The sequence below is a fragment of the Chaetodon trifascialis genome, chromosome 1, assembly GCF_039877785.1.
Source record: "Chaetodon trifascialis isolate fChaTrf1 chromosome 1, fChaTrf1.hap1, whole genome shotgun sequence".
NCBI classification, from domain to species: Eukaryota; Metazoa; Chordata; class Actinopteri; order Chaetodontiformes; family Chaetodontidae; genus Chaetodon; species Chaetodon trifascialis.
In genome coordinates this window covers 6,069,801-6,090,905 of record NC_092056.1, presented here as the reverse complement: position 1 = coordinate 6,090,905, position 21,105 = coordinate 6,069,801, and the positions used below count along the sequence as shown (strand labels likewise).

At 42.6% G+C, this 21,105-nt stretch overlaps 1 protein-coding gene across 4 annotated transcripts in view; it reads left to right on the top strand.

Annotated features, from left to right (window-relative positions):
- csnk1g1 (casein kinase 1, gamma 1) overlaps positions 1–21,105 on the top strand; it is a 34,963-nt gene that overhangs the window by 8,414 nt on the left and 5,444 nt on the right. For 2 of the 4 annotated variants that reach the window (XM_070967361.1, XM_070967352.1), the window contains exons 4-12: positions 764–833; positions 10,342–10,493; positions 12,967–13,201; positions 13,302–13,387; positions 13,554–13,638; positions 13,818–13,966; positions 14,052–14,159; positions 15,235–15,345; positions 17,532–17,638. In XM_070967361.1, the coding sequence (XP_070823462.1) occupies positions 764–833; positions 10,342–10,493; positions 12,967–13,201; positions 13,302–13,387; positions 13,554–13,638; positions 13,818–13,966; positions 14,052–14,159; positions 15,235–15,345; positions 17,532–17,638 (1,103 nt within the window). The remainder of the gene's footprint in view (positions 1–763; positions 834–10,341; positions 10,494–12,966; positions 13,202–13,301; positions 13,388–13,553; positions 13,639–13,817; positions 13,967–14,051; positions 14,160–15,234; positions 15,346–17,531; positions 17,639–21,105) is intronic. The other 2 variants (XM_070967379.1, XM_070967370.1) reach the window with 1 other exon arrangement.

The following is a 21,105-nucleotide window of genomic DNA, read 5'->3' as shown; positions in this document are numbered from 1 at the left end:
GGTTTTCAGCCGCTCACACTACTGTACGCTGTGCTGACACTGATGTAGTGCTTTTACACAGTCGAGACATGTTTGCCTGAAGTATGTGTTCGGTTTCAAAACACGAGTGAACTGGGAAGACTTTTTTTGGGCATTATTGGAGAAATCTGGGAGTGTATCTGAAGTTAATATTCAGCTTAGTTTCCCAAACATTTGATCAGAAAATGAGTTGTTTTTGGGGAGATTTGGCTCTTTTTCCCCACAATAAATGAGTTGAGTGTTACTTCGAGGAAAGACCTAAGTTTTTAATTTTCCAGGATAACTCAGATAATGGAGGACAAAAAGGCACACGTTTTTAATCCCAGCTGACAGGGCATCATTCATATGTTTGAGCGTTTGATAGAAGAAAAGAGCCTCTGGTGATGTTTGTGGAAGCTGACACCAAAATACACGTCGTGCCAGTTAGTTTGGCAGACCTACTAGTTTTACACGATGGGAGGGTTTTCCTGCTTCATCCCACATTCTGCGATCGCATTTCATTCAGTGGCATGTTTGTATATGCCCTTAAGAGCAAGATGAGTCATCAAAAAATTGTTGACACACAGGAAAGATGTTTCATTTCTTAAAGAGAGTCCATTCGGTGTTTCTCTTTAATGATTTCACACATCAGTCAAATTCAGCTTTAGGTGTTTTTTTTGGTTTTTCCTTTTCACTGTTTTATCCCAGTGTGTGAGGTTATTGTCATTAACTGACCGCTGGTTTGGACGTGTCTGTCACTCTGCAGGAACCAGTGAAGTCGAGGGCGCCACAGCTGCATTTAGAGTACCGGTTCTACAAGACACTGGGGACTACAGGTGAGGTCCCAGATTTGTTTGTCTGTCCTCGTGGTGTTTTTGTGTGACTGTATGACAGTGATTTGACTGTTTTGGAAGATCAGGCCAGAAGATTGCATCATTTCCACAACAAGTGATTACTCCCCTCCGGTTACGTATTGATATTAAGCTGCGTCAGCAACTTTTAATCTCCACGACTTTGTGTACGGGAGTGCATGAATGGCTTGAGAGAGTGTGCTCAACGGTCACCTTGCCTGACCGTAGACTAACCAGGGGTGCAGTTCAGTGTGGAAGCTTCGTACGCACCCACAAAGCAGATGCAGCAGTTGAAAAGCAGAGTATGCAGGAGACGAAGTGTGAGGATGTGACTTCTGTTCAGGGCTGTCTGTCTCCAGGCTCAGTGCTGTCCTATGAGCAGCAGCTTTAACACACAGGTCCAGTTGTTATTCAGCCAATAATAACTTAGAAATCTTCTGCATCATTCAGTGTGTCACACTGGCCCACTCTGTGTGCGTCTCCACGGGTCCAGTCTGGATGTGCTGGAACATTTTTCTGTGAACAAACTGAATAAGTGGCTTTTCAAATGTATGACAGTTCATTGCTGCGACAAACCATCTTTTTTTTTTTTAACTTGCAATAATTTTTTGGTCGCTTGGTGGCAGTGGAAAGGCTCAGCCGTTCACAAGCAAGGATGGAGTGAGGTTCACCATGTTGTGAACACATGATCGCACAAAGCATATTACTACATGAGCTCAGGAACACTTTGTAAAACTGTTGTCGGTAAACACAGATCATTTGCCACTGACTGCGTCCTGTTTTTACTTTTTTGTTGGGTGGTGATTCTCTGCATGCACGTCACACACAGCCATTTGACCCATCTTATTCTAAAAATATTGAATATAGTCGCATTAAGGAAATGCACCTGTGAGGTTTGACCTAAGTCTGCAGGGTTATCTGACAAGAAATGCGTTTTAGTTTGCCCACATATCTCCAGTATGAAGCAGGCTTGTGCACTGTTGTGTTGTGTCGTGTCGAGTGAAGGAATTCATTTATCTGATTAGTTTTCATCCACGATACTGAATCAAAGCTACTGTCACTGCATGAGGCTGGATCGTGTGGTCAAAGGTTAGCACTAATCCACATCACCAGATGGTCTTTAATTTTTTCATATGTTTAATATGCATACTACAACACTTTTACAGGATGTCAGGCATCCATTAACCTCACAGTCGCTTCAGCCAGTGTCACTGCTGAACATTTTAGTGCATTTGTAGTGTGTCTTCAGTACTCATTTAGAATTTCTGGTGTTCAGTTCAAAGTGTCTGCAGTCCGTCGAGCTCCAACGAGTTCAACCCAAATGTCAGAAATGTGGTTTCTCCTGGTACCTGACCTGTGGCTGCGTATCCTGCAGTTCATTAAATGATTATTTTTAGCCTTGTTCTAATTTTTATTTTAACTTTGTTCACACATGTCCAATAGCGACAGTTTCTCCCGTCCGTGGTCTGATTCACGGTGTTGAATAGCGATGTCAGCACTAAAGACACAAACGGTGACATGTCTGTTTTAGTCTTTTTCCAGCTCCTCATATTTTTTCATCACGCCCTTTAAACTTTATTATTTTGTGTTCAGAATGAAAGACAATGGAATAGTAGTCGCTTCTCAACTTCTCTTCCCTCCACTCGGCTCCCTTGACGATTTCTCAGTTTGTCATAAAAGATTAGTCAAGGTCTGCTGACACGTCCCTGTTACAGCAACCAGTGACAAGGATCTTGTGAGGATTAAATGACTACAACGGAGAAATGAATTAGGGGCAAACTTTTTTAGTCTTGGTACCAGAGGAAATGGGTGGGAGCGCTAGGAACAATGGAACAATAGAAAAATCTTTTTTAATCGTTGTTCGTCGCTCTTCTGGACAAATGGTTAAAATAGTAATGTATATGTTGCGCCGGTAGTCACATCTGTACACCTAAACTGGAGCTAATGGTTGATTAGAGGTCACCTGGATCATGCTGCTTTCGAATGTATTAATTCAGGTTAAATCTGTCAGTTCAGGGCTGGCCTCACTCACAGTTTGACATGGAAAATAAAAGCCACGTTTTTTTTGTGATGTATGGCCCTTGATGTGCTTTTTGGAGCTCTGCATATACGATAACCAGACTGGGAATATAATGGCTATTGTTTTGCAAAGGCAAGGGCTGGAAAAGGCCAACTGTGCGGAAACTCATTAAATATTTAGAGAGTGGGTCTGCCTCTCTTAGTACTAACCTGCCTCTGTCCTCTCCTCCAGATGGGATAACGTGACCTCATTTCTTCTTGGCTCTGTGCTATGCCACATTCCTCGCAGCCAATGTGGTTGTCACTGTGCCTGTGCGACAGGGTCTTTATGAATTAATGTGGTTTGACTCAGATGCTCAATCAGGTGTTGTATCTGGTGCATAACCAACTGTCACTGAATATTAATGAGAATGATTCAATTAGGGGTTAAGCATCTCTTTCCAGATCTTATGTGAGAATGTTTGTCAGCGCAGTCAATAATAGTTTCTCTGCCGCTTTGATTTTACAAGACAGCAGACTCTGAGGCATCATTGTGCTGAGGACAAGATGGTTTTGAAGATGAAGAGGGTTTGTTCAAGGGTGGGAGCGCACTATCGAGCTGTCCAAGGTATTGGCAGCCAGACCTCATCATGAAACACTACACCAGCTCTGTGACCACTGCAATCCAGAGGACTAAACATTTCCCACAGTGATAGAGCTTACGAGATTTTACAAGCATGTAAAGGAAAGCCTGAGGGGTCTTATCCGGGATATCTGCCCCAACTAATGCGAAAACATGGATCATTGTTAAGAATAGAGCTTCTCTCAGTGTGCCGTGTTGCTTCAAGTGGAAAAAATACAGCGTGGTGAGCAGTGTTTTGGAAATTTTACAGTTTGTTTTTGTCTTTTCAGTCCTTAAGGGAGAGATTTCAAAAATACTGCACGCGTGAAAATTCCACTATTTCAGTTAAAAAATGGAAAATAATCTCCACTGTGGTCGCAGGATTGACAGCAGATCATTGTGACTGCAGTCCAGTCATCATGACTAAACAGTCTGTCATGCACATGCCCTCGTGAAACATGATCAGGCGTCACAGTCACTTTACAACATGAAGGCTTACGTTTAATAATTACAGAAAGCAGGTCGTGCTGTTAATTGACTGAACTCTGAAACAGGAATACTTTGAAATTTAATGATTCTCCTGTTCCGTGAAGAAATGGATTTATCCCGTGAATCTTTAATATTCAGAAAACATTGAACGTGCTTGGACACTTGAAAATAAAAAAAGAGAATTTTCCTGTAGCTGCTTTCCTGCATGTGTGTGTATATATATATATATATATATATATATATATGTGTGTGTGTGTGTGATAATAATGTATAGTTACAAATGTTGATTTCTTTTCACCTTAGTTTTCAAATAGAACAGCTCTTACAGCTACGTTTTCAACACAGTTTTGCAGCGCAGTGTTGCATTAAATTTGTTAATCAAGTGGTTGGTGGTTGGAAATGTTCCATCCTTTAATGAAATTTAAAAGAATTCATTGCTAATTCCAAATGAATTTTGGAACCATAAAAACAGCTTCCTGGTCCTGCAGCTCTGTAAAGCATAGAATATAAATGAACGGTGCAGCAGGAGTCGAATAAATGATCCAACAAATGAGCAGATTGACAATCAGCAGCGCAGGTTTGAGGAAAGCAGCAGCTGAACTGAAGCGAGTCAACAAATATGTCTGTCAGAAATTTAATTTGAGCGGCCAATCACAGGCTGGAGTGATTGTGCAGCCGTCGTGCAGTCAGACGTGGATCAACACCGTGCATAACACTCGCTGTGAGGCAGGAGCTGGCTGCGTTCCACAAGAGCCATAAAATATTCTGTCGAGCCAACGCAGAACCAACACGAGTCGCCCATCTCTCCTTATTCTGCGTCTCCACTTCCATCCCACTGAATTTGCAGGAAAACACACCTGTCATACATTTACTATGCGGCACAGTAGGGGACACCACGGAGAGGTGACTGGTCTATCACAGGGCCGGCTCACACACACACACACACACACACACACACACACACACACACACACACACACACATATATATATAGCAAGAAAAACACGTTCGCTCTCACACCTACAGTCAATTTAGAGTCACGAATTCACCAAATTTCTTTGGGCTGTAGGAGGAAACCCACACAGGCACGAGGAGAACATGCAAACTCCACACAGAAAGGCAGAGCACAGTGATCTTGACGTAATTATTTCTGAAACAGACAATGTCTTCTGCCGTTATTTCAGAAACTCGCTCAGTGTTGCCGAGCATGAAGAAATCTTTGTGTAACGTTAACGTTTTTGTTGAGCCCGGCCCTCGTGAGGTGGCGTAGTGTTGCTCTGGTGTTTAGCACGTTATAATAATACAGAATCACAGCTCTGCAGGTATTGGTACAAATATGACATGTAAAAATAGAGTATTTCTGCAACCAGCTTCTTCACAGCGATGGATGAATTATTAATGACAGAAAAACTACTACCAGATGGTCAAAGCAAAACACCCAAGCCCAGGACTGGTCTCATCACAGTCCAGGGAAAGATCAGGTCTTGGATGGCACATTGAAAACATACAAAGTAGTGTGCAGGGAGATTTGGCCGAGTGCCTTTCGGTCGCATTCATTCATCACTCATTCTTCACATTCATCTTGTTCCCCTTTTGTTGGCTGCAGACTGCAGCCAGCACCTCTATTAGAGTACAGTAATGTATCAGAAAATGTATTCTTTTGTGCCTTGACACAGGACTGGCTGCTCCATTCAGTGGCATGAAACCTTTCTTGTTACTGATGTTTACTTTGCTTTTCATCTGTTTTACAGAAGCTGCTCTGAGTAGTTATATGAGTATACAGTACATGATATATCTTTAGCCAGTATTTTCATTTTACTACATAATACAACTGCATGGTATATGTTCTGAGCCAGTTAATAAACTCCTTTCACATTTTTTTGTGCCTGTGGGGGCTGGAGTGTCAGTCTGTGAGGTTTGAGCAGACTTCATCCCCAGCATGAACTAAATACTGAAATTCAAAAGCTTATTTAACAGTCAGAAGCCTTTTTAGAAGCATGTTGCCTGCAAAATGTTGCTCTAAGAGAAGCAAAGCAACCTTTCCTCACCCGCTGTCGTCCTGCTCTTTTGCTCACTGATGCATGCTGTTAGCGTGGATGTCTTGTTGAAACTGCTGTTTGTTTGTTTGTTTGTTGACGCCACACACCGTTCACTTGCTTGCAACACTGTGGAATCGTCTTCTAGACCAAGTCTGTACTACACCCCAGGCAGTACTGCCATGATTTATTTTTTATTTATTTATTTATTGTGAAGAAAATTGGATGAGAGAAGTCAAAGCGGTGCCTCTAAAATTGTTAGCTTCCATCAAAGTTTGAGTCTTCCTGCACAATTAGAGTATACTTTGCAGTACAGGACACACACGTTCGGCCTCTGATCAGGACTGTTTTGCTATAGGTAATGACGGTTTTGCGAGTAAAAAGCTTGACCAACCTTGTTTTGAATTGAACAACCGTTTATCCACTTATTTACAGCACATCTCCAATCTGACACATTTTTAGGCCTCCCACAGGCACCCGGGGTTTCAAGGCACTCATTCCTATGGTGCAATTAGCAACCCACAGAACTGCATAATGGTGTCCAGAAACACAGGATGGAGCACAGCATGACTCCTACATGCCCATATGCTAGCTGACAGCATTTACGCCACCTTTCATGCGGCAGCGTTTTTTCCCATTACCCAGCTGGCAAGTCAAATGTCCTCAGCAGCGTTTTCATGCGAATATGTTGACGCTCAACGTTAAGATTAGTATTGTTATTTAGCTTTGTGATTATTAGCCTCTGCTTAAGTTACTGGAGCAGAATGATAAGTCAGTGATGGCAGTTTGGTGCCTTCACTAAACTTTATTCTGCGAACTAACCACACAAAACATCAAAATGAGCACACAACCACTATATTGTAGGCTGGAAGCGTGTTCGAGGAAGTCGAAAATACCTTTTAACTAGGGATGGGAATCGAGAATCCCAGTAGCTCAATTCCTTGGAATCGTTTGCCTGCCTGGTTAACGATTCTGCTTATTGATTCTGCCTGTCTTGCACATGCGTGATAATGTCACGCACGCTGCAGTGTTTTGGTTTAGAACGTAGCCGATATGGCATCGAGGCAGAAACGCTCGAGATGACACCAGGGCCACTTGCAACATGTGCAAAGTTTCCATTTCTTCAAAGGGGGGAAATACCTCCAACATGTTAAAACATTTGTCCACACAGCATGCAATTCATTTGCAGGAATGTCACGTGTTTGATACGCTACTTAGCGACGCTTGCGAACCTAGCGGCAGAGCAAACACCAGGGCGTCGTCTGTTATTAGTGCCGAAGGTAATGTTGAACTCTTACAAGCTGTGTCTGTTGTGTTAAGGTTAGCGCCATTTCACTGTGTAAACTGCTTTCGCCATATGAATCATCTCCATGTCCTTCCATCAAATTTAGATGACAATGACTGTCAGAGTCAGGCTGGTTCAGAGGCTGCAGCGGGCACCGGCAGGTCTCGCACACCTCTATCCACTCCTTTCACTGAGGCAGGGAAGAGTAAAATGACCGAGACGAGGATAAAGGAATGTCACAGAGCGGTCCCTAGATTTGTGGTGAAAGGTTTGCACCTTTTTGACACTGTAGATGCCCCTGAATTTCGGTAGGTTCATTCGTTGCATTTTATCTGGCATATCTGTTCAAATGAAAATCAGAAATTTGAGTTGCATGTAGTTATTTTAACCAGTGCCTCTGAGAAGTAGCTCACCTACTTTTTAGGTTTGTTCTGAGGTTACGTCACACATCATTTGTGCATTCTGTATATGTTATATTTTTTCTGCAGAGATGAAAATATAAAAGACAGGTAATGCAAACAAACCCATTTGTACTCTTTTATTTCCTCACCCAATGAGAATTGATAAGAGAATCGATAAGGAATTGGATCGATAAGCAAAATCGATAATGGATTCGGAATCGTTAAAATCTTATCAATTCCCATCCCTACTTTTAACCCATTTAGATCACATCTCTGTTCATGTTGTGCACCTGTTTAACAATGTATACAAACATGTATGTGCCAATGTAAGCTTAAACCAACCAGTTTCACCCAATAAAATCATGACATCCACTCATCAATCAATCAATCTTCAACTTTTAGTGGCACAGAGGTAAGATTCATTAGTTAGCTAGCTAGCAACAGCATGCTACGTCTGTGTGTCTTCGGGGGTTGACCACCTTAAACTTTATGTGAGGGGTACACTGTCAGGATGTCGAGGAATAACTAACCATCCATTGAACATTTTCAATGTTCAAATCAAATTGCTCCAAACGTGCCGTCCAGCCTGCTTCCCCTGGAAATACATCAATACTGTACGGAAGCTAGATGCTCTCGAAATGCCAGTTTCATCTGGACTTTAAAGCTGCTCTGATCAATATTTTCATGTTAAGTAAGGATCAAATGACTGTGGGTAATGTGGAAGGTGTTACTGACAGTGACGAAACCAAAGAATGTTATCCCTCAAACCTGCGGTCCTCATCAGCTCTATGGAGCATTTTAATGTCTTTAATGTCAACTCACTGTTTTGGTTTTACTGCCAGAATCTGAACTGTATTGGTTGACTCTCACCACTTTCGTTGACTTTAGCTGGCGTGGCAGGCAATCCGCTGTACACAATGGAGCAGAGTATTTAGCAGTTAGAGATATTTTTTTCTCAGGAGTTGGTGGAGACCAAAACAAAGCTACAAAGAAAGTATATTTCAGACTTACGTTTACCAGGTGAAATATGACTCCAGTGGATGCTGATGTTGCTCTGTGCCTGCCGGATGTGTAAAGCTGTGTGCAGGCACCTCTTTGTGCACCATACAAACTTTATAAAGTGATAATATGTCAGTGTTGTGTTTATAGTTTGTTGTGCTGTCACCAAATGGCCAAAAAAATCAATTAATGCACGTTTAAATCTTTGAATTTACAATGAAAACATCCGTTCAGAGGAGAGGAACAAAGTAGAAAAAGAACAAATAACAACATACATAGCTGCCGCTACATATACATACATAAATGTGTCCCACATACACATATCTCCTACTATAGGCACAAGACTAACGCCACGGTACATATCGTAATACCATCTCCCGAAGAGTTTTTTAATGTTTCAGTCTAGATACTCGATATTAAAGAAGTGGCTTTCAGATCGGGGACATGAAAAGCAATCAGGATGTCCCTCAGTTTCCATGCAATTATAATGTTTCCAAGGACTGAGCGCAGCTTAAGCAGTCTGATAAAGCAAGGTCTGTATGACTGAAGCGCCAGAGTTTCTTTGAAGTTTCTGGAGGGGCTTTTTTTAATAGGACGCTGACGAGCAGTAAGCGGGGCAAACTCTGAATCATGCTCCACTAAAGGCAATTAGCAGTTTGACCTGATTTCCTCTTTCTTGAAACTAAAGTTCAGGATGTGGTCAGGAAGACAACAAAGAAGAGGATATCACCAATTACAGATGATTAGAAATTGATGGGAGTTGTATGTGCATAAAGCTTGAAATGCTGAATTTCATTCTGTGTGTGCAGGATGATGAGGATTTTGTTGCAAACTTAAAACCACCCCTCTGTGTAACACACTCTGCCATCCCTTCACAATTTTAGGCATTAAGCTCTCACTCACACTTTGTGAGAAATGTGACTGGAGAAGGAGCTTAACTCCCAAATCGCCAGTATTACAAACATCACCATAAGACGGACTACAAGGATCGGCGCACCAGCCCTACCGTTATTACTGTTGCAATGCACAGACCTCACAACACTAAACTGCACTGTGACAAGAAGTAAAATAAGAGCCAAGGTGACAGATGGAAGGGATTTTAGAGCAATTAGAGTGAGTAGAGCAGAGAGGATATGATTCAGTTGGGAGGATGTGATATGAGGCAGTGAAAAGATTAGTTTTCAGCCTGCAGTAGAGGAGTGACACACTTCAGTTTGTAGGCTCTGTGTTGTATTTTACTTTAGGGTTAATGTTTACCTTGCTGCTCTGTGTCCTCAGTAACCTTGTGGTGCCCCTCCTCCTATCTGACCAGTTTGAGTCCTCTTAATGTTCACCTTGGACCTAACTTAGAAATATCATTAGTCAAGGGAGACAGGACTAATAAACACTTTTGCCACCCAGCCCTCTCAGAACTCCCACTAGTTTATACAACTCATTGAAGGCATATTCTAATTTTTATTATCTACTAACTAGAATTTGCTTTTCTTCCTACTGTTTGATATTTACAATCTAAGCTATTAATAGTAATCATCTTTGTTGCACTTGCAAATGCATAGACACATAAATAATTAAGACTTTGAGTTACTTAGACAGATGCACAGCTGTGTCCACTGGGCTGGGATTTTTTGTTTCTGATGAATCTAATTTCTTTCTTGTGTTTCAGCTGAAGGCGTGCCCCAGGTGTTTTACTTCGGGCCCTGTGGGAAATACAACGCCATGGTCCTGGAGCTGCTGGGCCCAAGTCTAGAGGACCTCTTTGACCTTTGTGACAGGACCTTTTCACTGAAGACTGTCTTAATGATAGCAATTCAGCTGGTGAGTTATTACAGACTAAGTTATTATGTCTGATGAAATGTTACTATTTATAATATGTGTGGAAAAAACAGGTAACAGACCAAACAACCAAGCAGATTATTGCACACTCTAAAGTAATGGCCACTTAAAATAGCTGTGGATGCTGTCTGCTGCACTATTTAAAAAAAGTGATCAGTGCAGGGACGCAATCATGCTATTCTCCACACTCTGTTGGTATAAGCCTCCGCTTTGAACAGAAATGGCCATCTCAGTCTCTCATTCATTTTGATCAACTGCATTGCTGTGCTGGCATGATGCAAAGGCGCTGTTAAAGCTCAACACTTCCTGCAGATGTTTCACAATTAAAAGCAGTTTTTGAAGGGACTCTGCCCCCGGAATCACTGAAAGGGTTTAATGTGAAACAGATGGAGGAACCTTGACAAAAAATCTTTGCAAGCACATCTCCGTCTTTTTTCTCCATCAGCAGATGGAGTTTGCTCAGTTGACAATTCAATTTTGCTCAGTTGACAAACAGAGCAAACTGTGAGATGCATATCAAGATCTGGGAAAGGCTAACAAGAGGACCTAGAGTTAAACTGTTTTGAGTGTTAAGAATAAACCTTTGCCACCAGTGTGGAGAGATGTTGTGTTTCCATTAACAGCAAAGAGCACAAGCAGATAATTAACAAGGCAAAAGAGAAATGGCAAAATATGAGACATAAAATGGGAAATTACAAATTCACATGTCTCAAATAAAGGCCTGGTTCTGCCTTTTCTGCCCTTCTTTCAGCACCAAAAATGATTTGAGATTTGACACTATTTTTGTCTCAGAAAGCACAAAACTCATGATATTGAATTAACTGCCTGTATAGCTGTTTCATCGTGTCTGTATGAATAAAATAATGCATGATGTTATAAGCTAAATGCACCACAAGTCCTGCCAACAGGCTGTAGTCCCATAGAGCAGCGTGTCAGTGCAGAGTCTCCCATTACCCAGTCTGCAAATTAGCAATCAGTCAGTACATACACACTATTAGGCAGGTAGGCTGGAAGCTGTCAGAAAGAGCAGAGCCATCACTGAATCTCATTAAGTTTGAACAGCTCAGAGGGTGGTTTGACCCAGTCTTTTAGGCACCTCAGACATCTCAAAATTTCTAGCATTTCATTTTGTCAGCATAAAATGTGCAGTGCTCTTGTAATGCAGATAGCCTCTGCAAATTTGTGAGGAAACCTACAAAACAGCACAACGTAAGCATGGTGTTGCAGAACAGAGGTGCTAAAGCCTGCGTCTCAGCCTGTCTCTCCTCTGCATTCATCACGTAGGTCCTCCTCCTTACTTTTTGGCACAAATGAGCGATCCTGCAATAAGAGCTGTGAGCTTATACTCCTACTACTCATGCTCTCTCTCTTTTTTTGGTTTGGTAAAAGAAAGAGTGTTTCAAACGATCAGGATCCCTCGAGATCAAACCTAAGTAAAGGGTCGTATTACTCACAGCATTACTTCATTTCCCATCGTGTCGCTGTTTTTCTTGTCAGTTCCAAATCTCCTCTTGGACGGTAGCAGCTACATGAGCAGTTGGTTAAAATTACTCATTGATAAACACATTGTCATTCTGATCCCAATCGCTGGTGCTTTTGTCGTCCTAAATCCCTGCAGGGTAGTTTGCGTCTCTGTTGGTGTCGAGCCAGAATTTCAAACCAATTTTCAAACTGAGGCTTTTGTTGCGTGATCTTAATGGGCCACTGTGGTGACTGTGCAGCAGAGCGAATTCATCATCGGCCAATCAGCGTAATTTTAATTGATGACTGATAAATGATTCATCATTTATCAGTTAAGAGTACTTAATATGTTGTAGTCATCAGTATTGATTGATTATATTAGTTGCAGCCTCAGTGTATTATAATGATGGATTTCATAGCACTAATTGGCTCCCTGTTTTGTTGACGTCTTTAATCCTATTATGTCTTTAAAAGCATACTCCAGCATTTAAGTTTTGTACTTTCATAAAGTTGGGGGACTTGCAAGAAACTGATAATAGAGACAGTTGTATCTTTCATTGAACCTGCCATGAAGGTATATACCCACATCTTTCAAACCTGACGTACCCAGTTTGCATTGCAGGGTTTCTGTTACACGTGTATAGTCTTCAAGCTGAAATGACTCAGGTGATGTTGCATAAGCCATTTTCTCAGACCTGTCAAAGCAACTGTCTTCACAGGCTGCGAAGGCTAACTGTGACGAGTAAGCTGATCTTCCTGGGTAAAATCTGTGGAATGCCCTTTTAATGTATAATAATAACAATCAGTTACGCAGGACGTTCTGTATTACAGTACAGGCTGACATGCTGCAGCAGTGAACTGTCACTTTTGACAGTGTGACAGTAATTTTGCTAATTTGATCCCCATTTTGCTGACTTTGTCGCCTGCTTTGTGATCGGATTGGATTTTTGTTCATGCTCATTTTTGCTGACTCGGCTGTATTCTTTCTCACCAGATTTCTCGAATGGAGTACGTGCACTCTAAAAACCTCATCTACAGAGATGTAAAACCTGAAAACTTTCTCATCGGACGGCAAGGGAATAAAAAGGAACACATCATCCACATCATTGACTTTGGCTTGGCCAAAGAATACATCGACCCCGAGACCAAAAAACACATTCCATACCGGGAGCATAAGAGCTTGACTGGCACTGCTCGATACATGTCCATCAACACGCATTTAGGCAAAGGTAGGAGTCGTTCCCGAGCTTTGTTTTTGTTCTGATGATGCGTGGTTCAGAGGTGGTTTAGCACTTCCTCAGTGAAACATTGTCAAATCTGTTGATACAGAACAAAGCCGGCGAGATGACCTGGAGGCCTTAGGCCACATGTTCATGTATTTCCTCCGTGGGAGTCTACCGTGGCAAGGACTAAAGGTATGCTGAGTACATCGAAGTGTTCAAAAATCTGTTCCAAAATCAGTTTTATCCGATGAAGAGGAGCGTTAATCAAAAGAAAACCTAAAACACGAGAGCTGACGTGATTTCTGACATCCAACATCAGAATTGGTTCCCACGTCTTTCTGTTTTGATTCTCCTGAAGGCCGACACGTTGAAAGAACGATACCAGAAGATCGGAGACACGAAACGAAACACTCCCATCGAGGTCCTCTGTGAGAACTTCCCAGGTACACTGTTGATGGCTGTGTTTTGCTGATGGGTCTGGCTGCAAAGCTGTTCGCCAACCTGTTTTCTGCAATGTTTTTCCACATAGATGTTTTAAAATCTCATCATATTTCATAATTAGAATGATGGCGTCAGCATTAGAGGTTATATCATTCTTTCTTTTTCTGTCTGTGACGTTCAGAGGAGATGGCCACCTACCTGCGATATGTGAGACGGTTGGACTTCTTTGAAAAGCCCGACTATGAATATCTGAGGACTCTGTTCACTGAACTGTTTGAGCGAAAAGGATACACCTTTGACTACACTTACGACTGGGTTGGCAGGCAGATAGTAAGTAATGCACATGAACTGTGAACAGATGCATTCTCAGACTTTTAACATTTTGAAGCATTTAACTGATCATTATGCCCCTCAGCCCACACCAGTGGGGTCTGTCCATATAGACTCTGGAGCGTCTGCAGTCACGAGAGAGAGCCATCCTCACAGAGACCGACCCTCACAGCATCCACCAATTAGAAATCAGGTAGGCCAGCTTTTGTTTTTCCGTCGTGGGCAAATGTGTGAGTGTGTGCGTTTCCTCAGGCCTTTGTCGCAGTGAAAGCAAGAGAAATAGTGCATTACAGCCTAATGAGGCACACACATGTATGAGTAACACTCCCCTGCTTCCACCAAGAGTCGGTCTCTGTAAACTGAACACACCATGTTGAGAAGCTCAGGATTCTTTAGTTATCAGGATCGTTATCATCAAACAAAGCTAATGTGCATGAAGAGTTTCAGTGGTTTTCAGACCATTATCCCCATATTTATATTTGTGACAGTTAGTGAGCAGATTAATTATTGTGGGTGGACTGCTGATTGTTGACAAGAATGTCAGAGCAGAAATTGAAATGGATTCTGCTGATTGACAGCAGCCTGCTAAGATAAAGATGACTAAGAATAAGGCTCTAATCATTCATGTGATGTAGAATGACACTGAAGTGAGACAGATGCGCCCAGAAGATGTGCCCAAGTTGTTTCATTAAGGGCATTTCTGTAGGACTGCAGGTCATCCCAGCGTGTTTTTGTGGTTTCAGAGCGCTGGTGCAAATGTTCTTCTCCATATCCGGTTTGGCTGAATGCAAACAGTCAAATGTTTCTGCCAGTTAAGGATTTTAGTAACTGTTTTTCAGTGACTCTGCTGAACGTGCATTTGATCACTAATTGCTGTAACAGAGACAACTCATCAAACAAAGGGCTTGTTTCATAAAAAAGCTTTTAAAAGGTTAAAAAGCTGTTCAGTACATTTGGATTAATTCGTGTTTTTGAAGTGTAATGAGAGTGAGGCCGAAGTTTGAGATGTGACAGCTTACCTCCGTTTGGCTTCAGGCTCATTAGGTTCTGGTTCAGTTCTCTGGCTGAAGCCTTGCTTTGATTTTGATTCACTTTTTTATTTATTTATTTATTTTCTTCTCCATTTCTCATGCTGCTTTGCATGGTACCTGGCCTCGCACACCCAATTACCCATCTTTCCTAACACGATTATTCCATCACTCCCCCTCCCATCGCACCCCCCAAACCCTCTTCCCTTCCCATCACCGACGCCCCCGACTCCTGAGCAGACAGCGGTCTCAGATCGACGAGGAGCATGGGAGGTGCAGCCCACACGCCAAGCAAACTCCTCCTACCTGACCTCCCACCTGGCAGCGGACAGGCACGGGGGCTCAGTGCAGGTATACACCCCTCACCTGATCAACCAACAGCCCCCACCCGATCTCTATGGAGTCAGATCTGTCTCATATGTTCAAATCCAGACTAATACATAATATTTCACGATAAAGACTTCACCATACTCAGATGCATCATGAACAAAACAGTTCTTAAAGAAATTTTATCGTCTAAAAATGCTGATTCTGCTTTTTTAAAGCAGATTTTGCTTACGTACTTTCCAGGTCACACAGAAGAGATAAAAATGCACAAACCTTCAAACTTTATCATTCATGTTAAGAAAATATCATTATTGATCAGAAATTAATGGTATTTCTAATTCCTGTAAAATCTGGTTCACAAGTTAATGTACAGTAGTAGAAAACAGACATTTTACCAGGAAGTGATATTCGTCTTGTACTTTAGCCTTGTGTGTGAGACAGATCTACAACCATATACCTCCCCCACCCTTTTACCCCTGGCTGGGAAATGTTATTTTTCTGCACCACCATATGCATGTCATCTGGTGCCACCCACCCCAGATGGTGAAACTGTGGTTTAGCTTTATAAACAGCAGCCCTGGTTGTGGCATTTTGATCTCAGTTCCTAAAACTCTTCATGGCGTTCGGATGTTCCGTGCAAGATGAAGAAGCCTCTTGCATGGCAGGGTGACCTGGCTTAGCCAACTAAGTGCATGCTCTTAAGTCGTAAAGGGTCATTATGCTTAAAGGAACATCCTGGTGTAACTTTGACAACTTGCCATTACCTCAGGTTGTCCCGGGCTGTGACGAGCTCTGTTTGCATAGGTGTGTACAGTGTTGGCTGCAGTAGATCTCTGGTTATTCTGCTAAATGCCATTCACTGCCATTCATGTTGAAACGGCGTGAAGCTGCCAGGCACACAGTAGGTATTTCACCCATGTAAAAACTGTTGTCACCATCATTCACTTTGTCCTGGTTGTTTTCCGTCAGCACAGACATGTCTCTCCAGCTCTGATTGGACACTGGCAATGCCAGCAAGGTTGGCTGTTAGCTTACAAAACAGCATTAGTTGGTTTTGACTCTTTTTCATGAGTTTATATAAAAATGGTTCAAACACTTAGTTTCTGTTTTCAATGTTTATCGATCCCTCTTTGGATATTCATGCAAACATAGCCTTCCTATGTAACTTCTGAAAGCTATGCAGTGACTGTTCTGCTATCACATAATTTCCCCTGAATTCTTTAATGTGTGGGTTGACTCAGAGAAAGACTCAAACACCAACACTGCTGAGAATATCTCGCTGGAGAAATAGATGTTAATGAAGAAAGCAGTCCAAAACGCAGTGCCACAGTGCTGTGGAAATCCGTTGAAAGCAAAAGTCATTTTCATTCACATCACTTGGGTTGTAAGCAAGTAATTTCAGCAGCAGTGTGTCTCCTGCATCTTCATCTACACCGTCTCAACATGAATGGAAGTGAATGGCGTTACGTTGGCCGAGATTGACAAAGGTGTACACTGTATGCACCTATGAACAGAAAACACATTCATAATTATGACGCAATTTCTTCTGCAGGTTAATGTGACAATCAATCAGTCAATCAATCTGTGTCTGTCGGCAGCCATGTCTTTTTGCTCTGTTTGTGTGTGATTGTTCATCTGCGTCTTTCTGATTTGAAAAAGGTTTAATTTCTCACAAAGGTCTCCTCTACACTGTCATATGCGCTGCCAATGAAAACTGTTTGGATCCATACAGATCAGCAGCCCTATCAGCTCCCTGCACATGTAAACATTTTAAACATACTGTAAATGAAAGCATCACTGATTACACCTTTAAACAGAAATGAGCTTGAAGTTTTGTGCTGTGTGATTTCGGCTGGTGGAGCTGCAGCAAACCTGCATCCACTGTGACTGAAACACCCCGGTCACGGTTTAAGAGCAGAAATTAAAGGGTGAAGATACAGGTCCAACATTGTCAAAGAAAGACACCCAGACATGCATCAGTACACGTGATAACAGTCAGAGTGAAGAACAAACACGCTCAGGTCTTTTGTGCTGTGGATGTATTGCTGTTCTTTGCTGCTGTGAGACGTGGCTCCACAGAGGAGACAGAGGAAGTGAAGTGGTTTGGTTTTGAAGCGGAGAAGCTCTCCATCACAGCACGGCCCGTTTTTCACGTTGATTCTGGGCGACATCCTCGCTGTTTTTTGAAGTAACGCCCGTCTGTGCCGCAGGTGGTCAGCTCGACCAACGGGGAGCTGAACGCTGACGATCCGCTGGCGGCTCATTCCAACGCTCCGATTACAGCTCAGGCAGAGGTGGAAGTGGTCGACGAGGCCAAGTATGTGTCACACACCCGCCACACCACTCCTCCGTGTCCATCTGTCGCTTCCTCTCCTCGCCGCTCTTCCTCTCTACCTCTCTCTGTCTCTCTCTCTCTCTCACTTTTTGCTATGCTGTGGAATTGTGACAGCCCCCCCCACCCCCCCCAGCTGTCATCCCGCTCCTGTCCCTCTCATCTTCTGTCTGACTGTGTGGGTTTTTGATCCTTACCGCTGCCTGTCTCCATGCTGTTCTCTCAATAACATGTTTTTTTTAAAAAAGAAAGAAAAGCCGACGCAGATTAACGCCTCAGTCGGAGCTGATGCAGTGTCACATACCTGCAGCCTGAGCAGCCAGCCTCTAACATAAGCTACACTGGGGATGTCATTTCAAAGAAATACTCCACTGTTCATCAGCCTGCTGATTGTGTCTTTAACAGCACCAGTAATGATGGTTACAGTGGAGATCCTGTCAGAGTCTGGTGGTAGCAGCCAGTTGAGATCACACCAGATTTTCCATGTGGTAAACTTGGTCACATGTAAAGTTTATGCACATGCTCTCATCGTCATGCGATTCGCTTCTGACGTGTCACTCCTCTCTCTCAAACATGGCAGTTGTTAGCAAGATTATTAGCATTGCTTCTGCTCAGTTCATGTTAGAGCTGGTAGCAGTAGCTAAACAGCTACTGGTGCTCGTCTTCAGCACCACTAGCTGGACTCTTGCCATGCTGCATGGCTGGCCGCCCACTGTGTAAAAACTGCGCTGCTAGCTGAATGTCACATGATTCAGCTGACTGAGAAGAACTGAGTGGAGCTCTTCTGAGACACACGACTAAAACAAAAACGTTAATGGAGAAAAAAGGTGCTTTGCAGCTGAAGTTGTTGGATATTACAGTCAGTTATTTTTGTTTGGTAACAGCATGAACAGAAACAGGGAGTGAACCTTGACTCCATAATACAGAGATTTAGTTGCAAGTTACTGAAGTACTGAGAGCTGCACATGCTGAGACTCTGAGACATTTAAAAATGTCCCTAAACACACTCATGTTTTATTCCAAGACTCAGCTTTGATTGAGGGAGGAGACCGTCCTGATTTGGCCCCCAGTCGACTTTGTTACAGCAGAACCTCAGTCGTGCAGGTCAGCCTCGGCATTCCCTGTTGTGAGGCAGCGGTGGGAACATTTGTGATTACAGCTCAGACTGACTCTGCCAGGCCTGCTGAACAACACTGCTGATGAAAGTATTAGGCTGTAAAGTATTAGGTAAGTGTTGTTAGAATTGCAGTTGTGGGCGTGTAGCTGGTAGGCATCACTGGTGGTGGTGTTACATCTGAACGATTACGGGTATGAATAGTATGAATAATGCTAAAGTTTGAGCAGATAAATAGCTTGTCTCTCAGTAAATACTGAGTTTTAAATGCCAGGATTAGCACATAAATGATTAAAACAGTGAATCATTTCTTTAATTCTAACAAATGTGTTTTTGTTCCATTCTGTGTTCGATTAAATGGTTTCCAGAAAATAATGTTGCCGACTTTAAACTGAAAGTCAGTGCTGAGTAAGTGGTCCATTGAGCAGGTAATGTCAGATAAATCATCATCGAGCCAGCCGACCATTTAAAAGGAGAAGTTAGTCAAAGCAGGATATGAGACGTGAAGCGAAATGAACCCATTGACTTCATCCTGCAGCGCTGTGATAAATGCTTGCGTTTATTACACTTTATATCACAATATATCACAATGTATTTCTTTTCAGTCTGGCTCTCTTTAAAGTGTTGTGATATATATTTACAGTCCAACAAATCCACTCTAAAAAGAAAAGATTCCCCTCTGCCAGCCTGCTCATGAATCTCCCAGAGGTTGGTTCACTTTAATCCGCTCTCGTTTCTATTCCTGCCCAGACGACAGGCCTCCCTCCTGTTGTCTCCGCTCACACAATTGTTTGATATGATGATTGGTGTGTTTGCTGCCAGCCTCTTTGAAACCACGTCAGACAACTTGGTGTTTGATACAAGACCGTGAAGCAATGAATGCACGAACAGGTTGAATTATCGCCACATTTCATCTTTTTCTTCACATTCGTGGGCTGAAATCTGCTTCTGATGGTTGAACAACGACAAATTATTTTCAGTCTGTGCAGGATCAGATTAAACTTACTGATTTTGGTTTCCCTCAGTGGTGCTATAATGTACAGTTATGAAAATCATAATATACGCTTATGCATCATTGTAACTAATGAAACATTTGCAGTGATAGAACAATGAAGTCCTGTTCCTGAGTTTAAATTTAGCCTAATGAAGTAGAGATTTGGGAATATGACAAGGAGGGAGTCCACACAAGCGATTACACATAAAACAAGAGTAGTTGATAAAACCAAAGTCAACATGAATGAACAGCGATGTGAGGCAGTGATACCAACAGTACAACACACGGATGTGTGGCGTTCATGTGCTGTGGGGGTGGTGGCGGGTGGATGCCAGCTGTAAGAAGGGGAGAGAGGCACAGTGAACACATGGCCCGGCCTTTATAGCCTCAGGGCCCAGGTGAGCCGAATCAGCTGATGACACCCCACCCCCCCACCTCCCCATGCCGGCCAGATGTCCACTGAGGTGCCCAGGACAGCCGCCAGGACAGCGGGAGGGGTGTCACAACGCATGGCTCATAGAGCCATAATAGAACAGTCTGCATCATATGATCCAGCTCTTACATGAAGACGAATTGTAACTAAATATTCACACCTAAGTGTAATTGTTATGTCGCTAACTGAAGTGACTGCCTGAGCTAATGTTAGCCTGCTAACACGTGAGCTGTTTAGATCAAGGAGACGAAGAGCTAAAATTTAATGCGGTTGACAAAACTGGGAGAATTTTAATTATCATCGAACAAAAATAATGCCATATACATTAAATTACAAAACGTTGTACCAATTACTATATGAGTAACAATTTACAGAAGTCTGACACTTATGTTTCTTAGATCTTTGCCTCCTAAAACTAAAACAGCTTATGATGCTACAGTCACTTCCTGATTGCATACGTGATTGCTCTCGATTGGGCACCGCTACAGATGTTTCGTAGCAACAGATGTTCACATTACTAAATGCTTCATTAGCTACGGATTTTAAGGTTTACTGGCTTAGATAGTTTAAAAAGTATTTACTCAGAGCTTAGAAAGGACATAACACACTATTTAGTCATGGGTTTGGTGAGGCATTCAATGTCTCACACCAATAAATATCAGAAAAAGCTGCTAAAAACTAGACAGTTGAATCATGAGCAGTTGGGTCTTGAGTGCGCATTCTTCGTTCAAACGCAGCACCACTTATTTTAACGCTGTAACATCCTCATCGCCAAGAATTCTGGGAGGGAAAATGAAGCGAACTCCCAGCCGACACGTGACGTGACACCGGACGAAATAGCTGCAGGGTAGATGTTCTGTGACCTTTTCAGCCACATTTTCTCCTGTAACCTCTCGAGCGTCCCCTCCCTG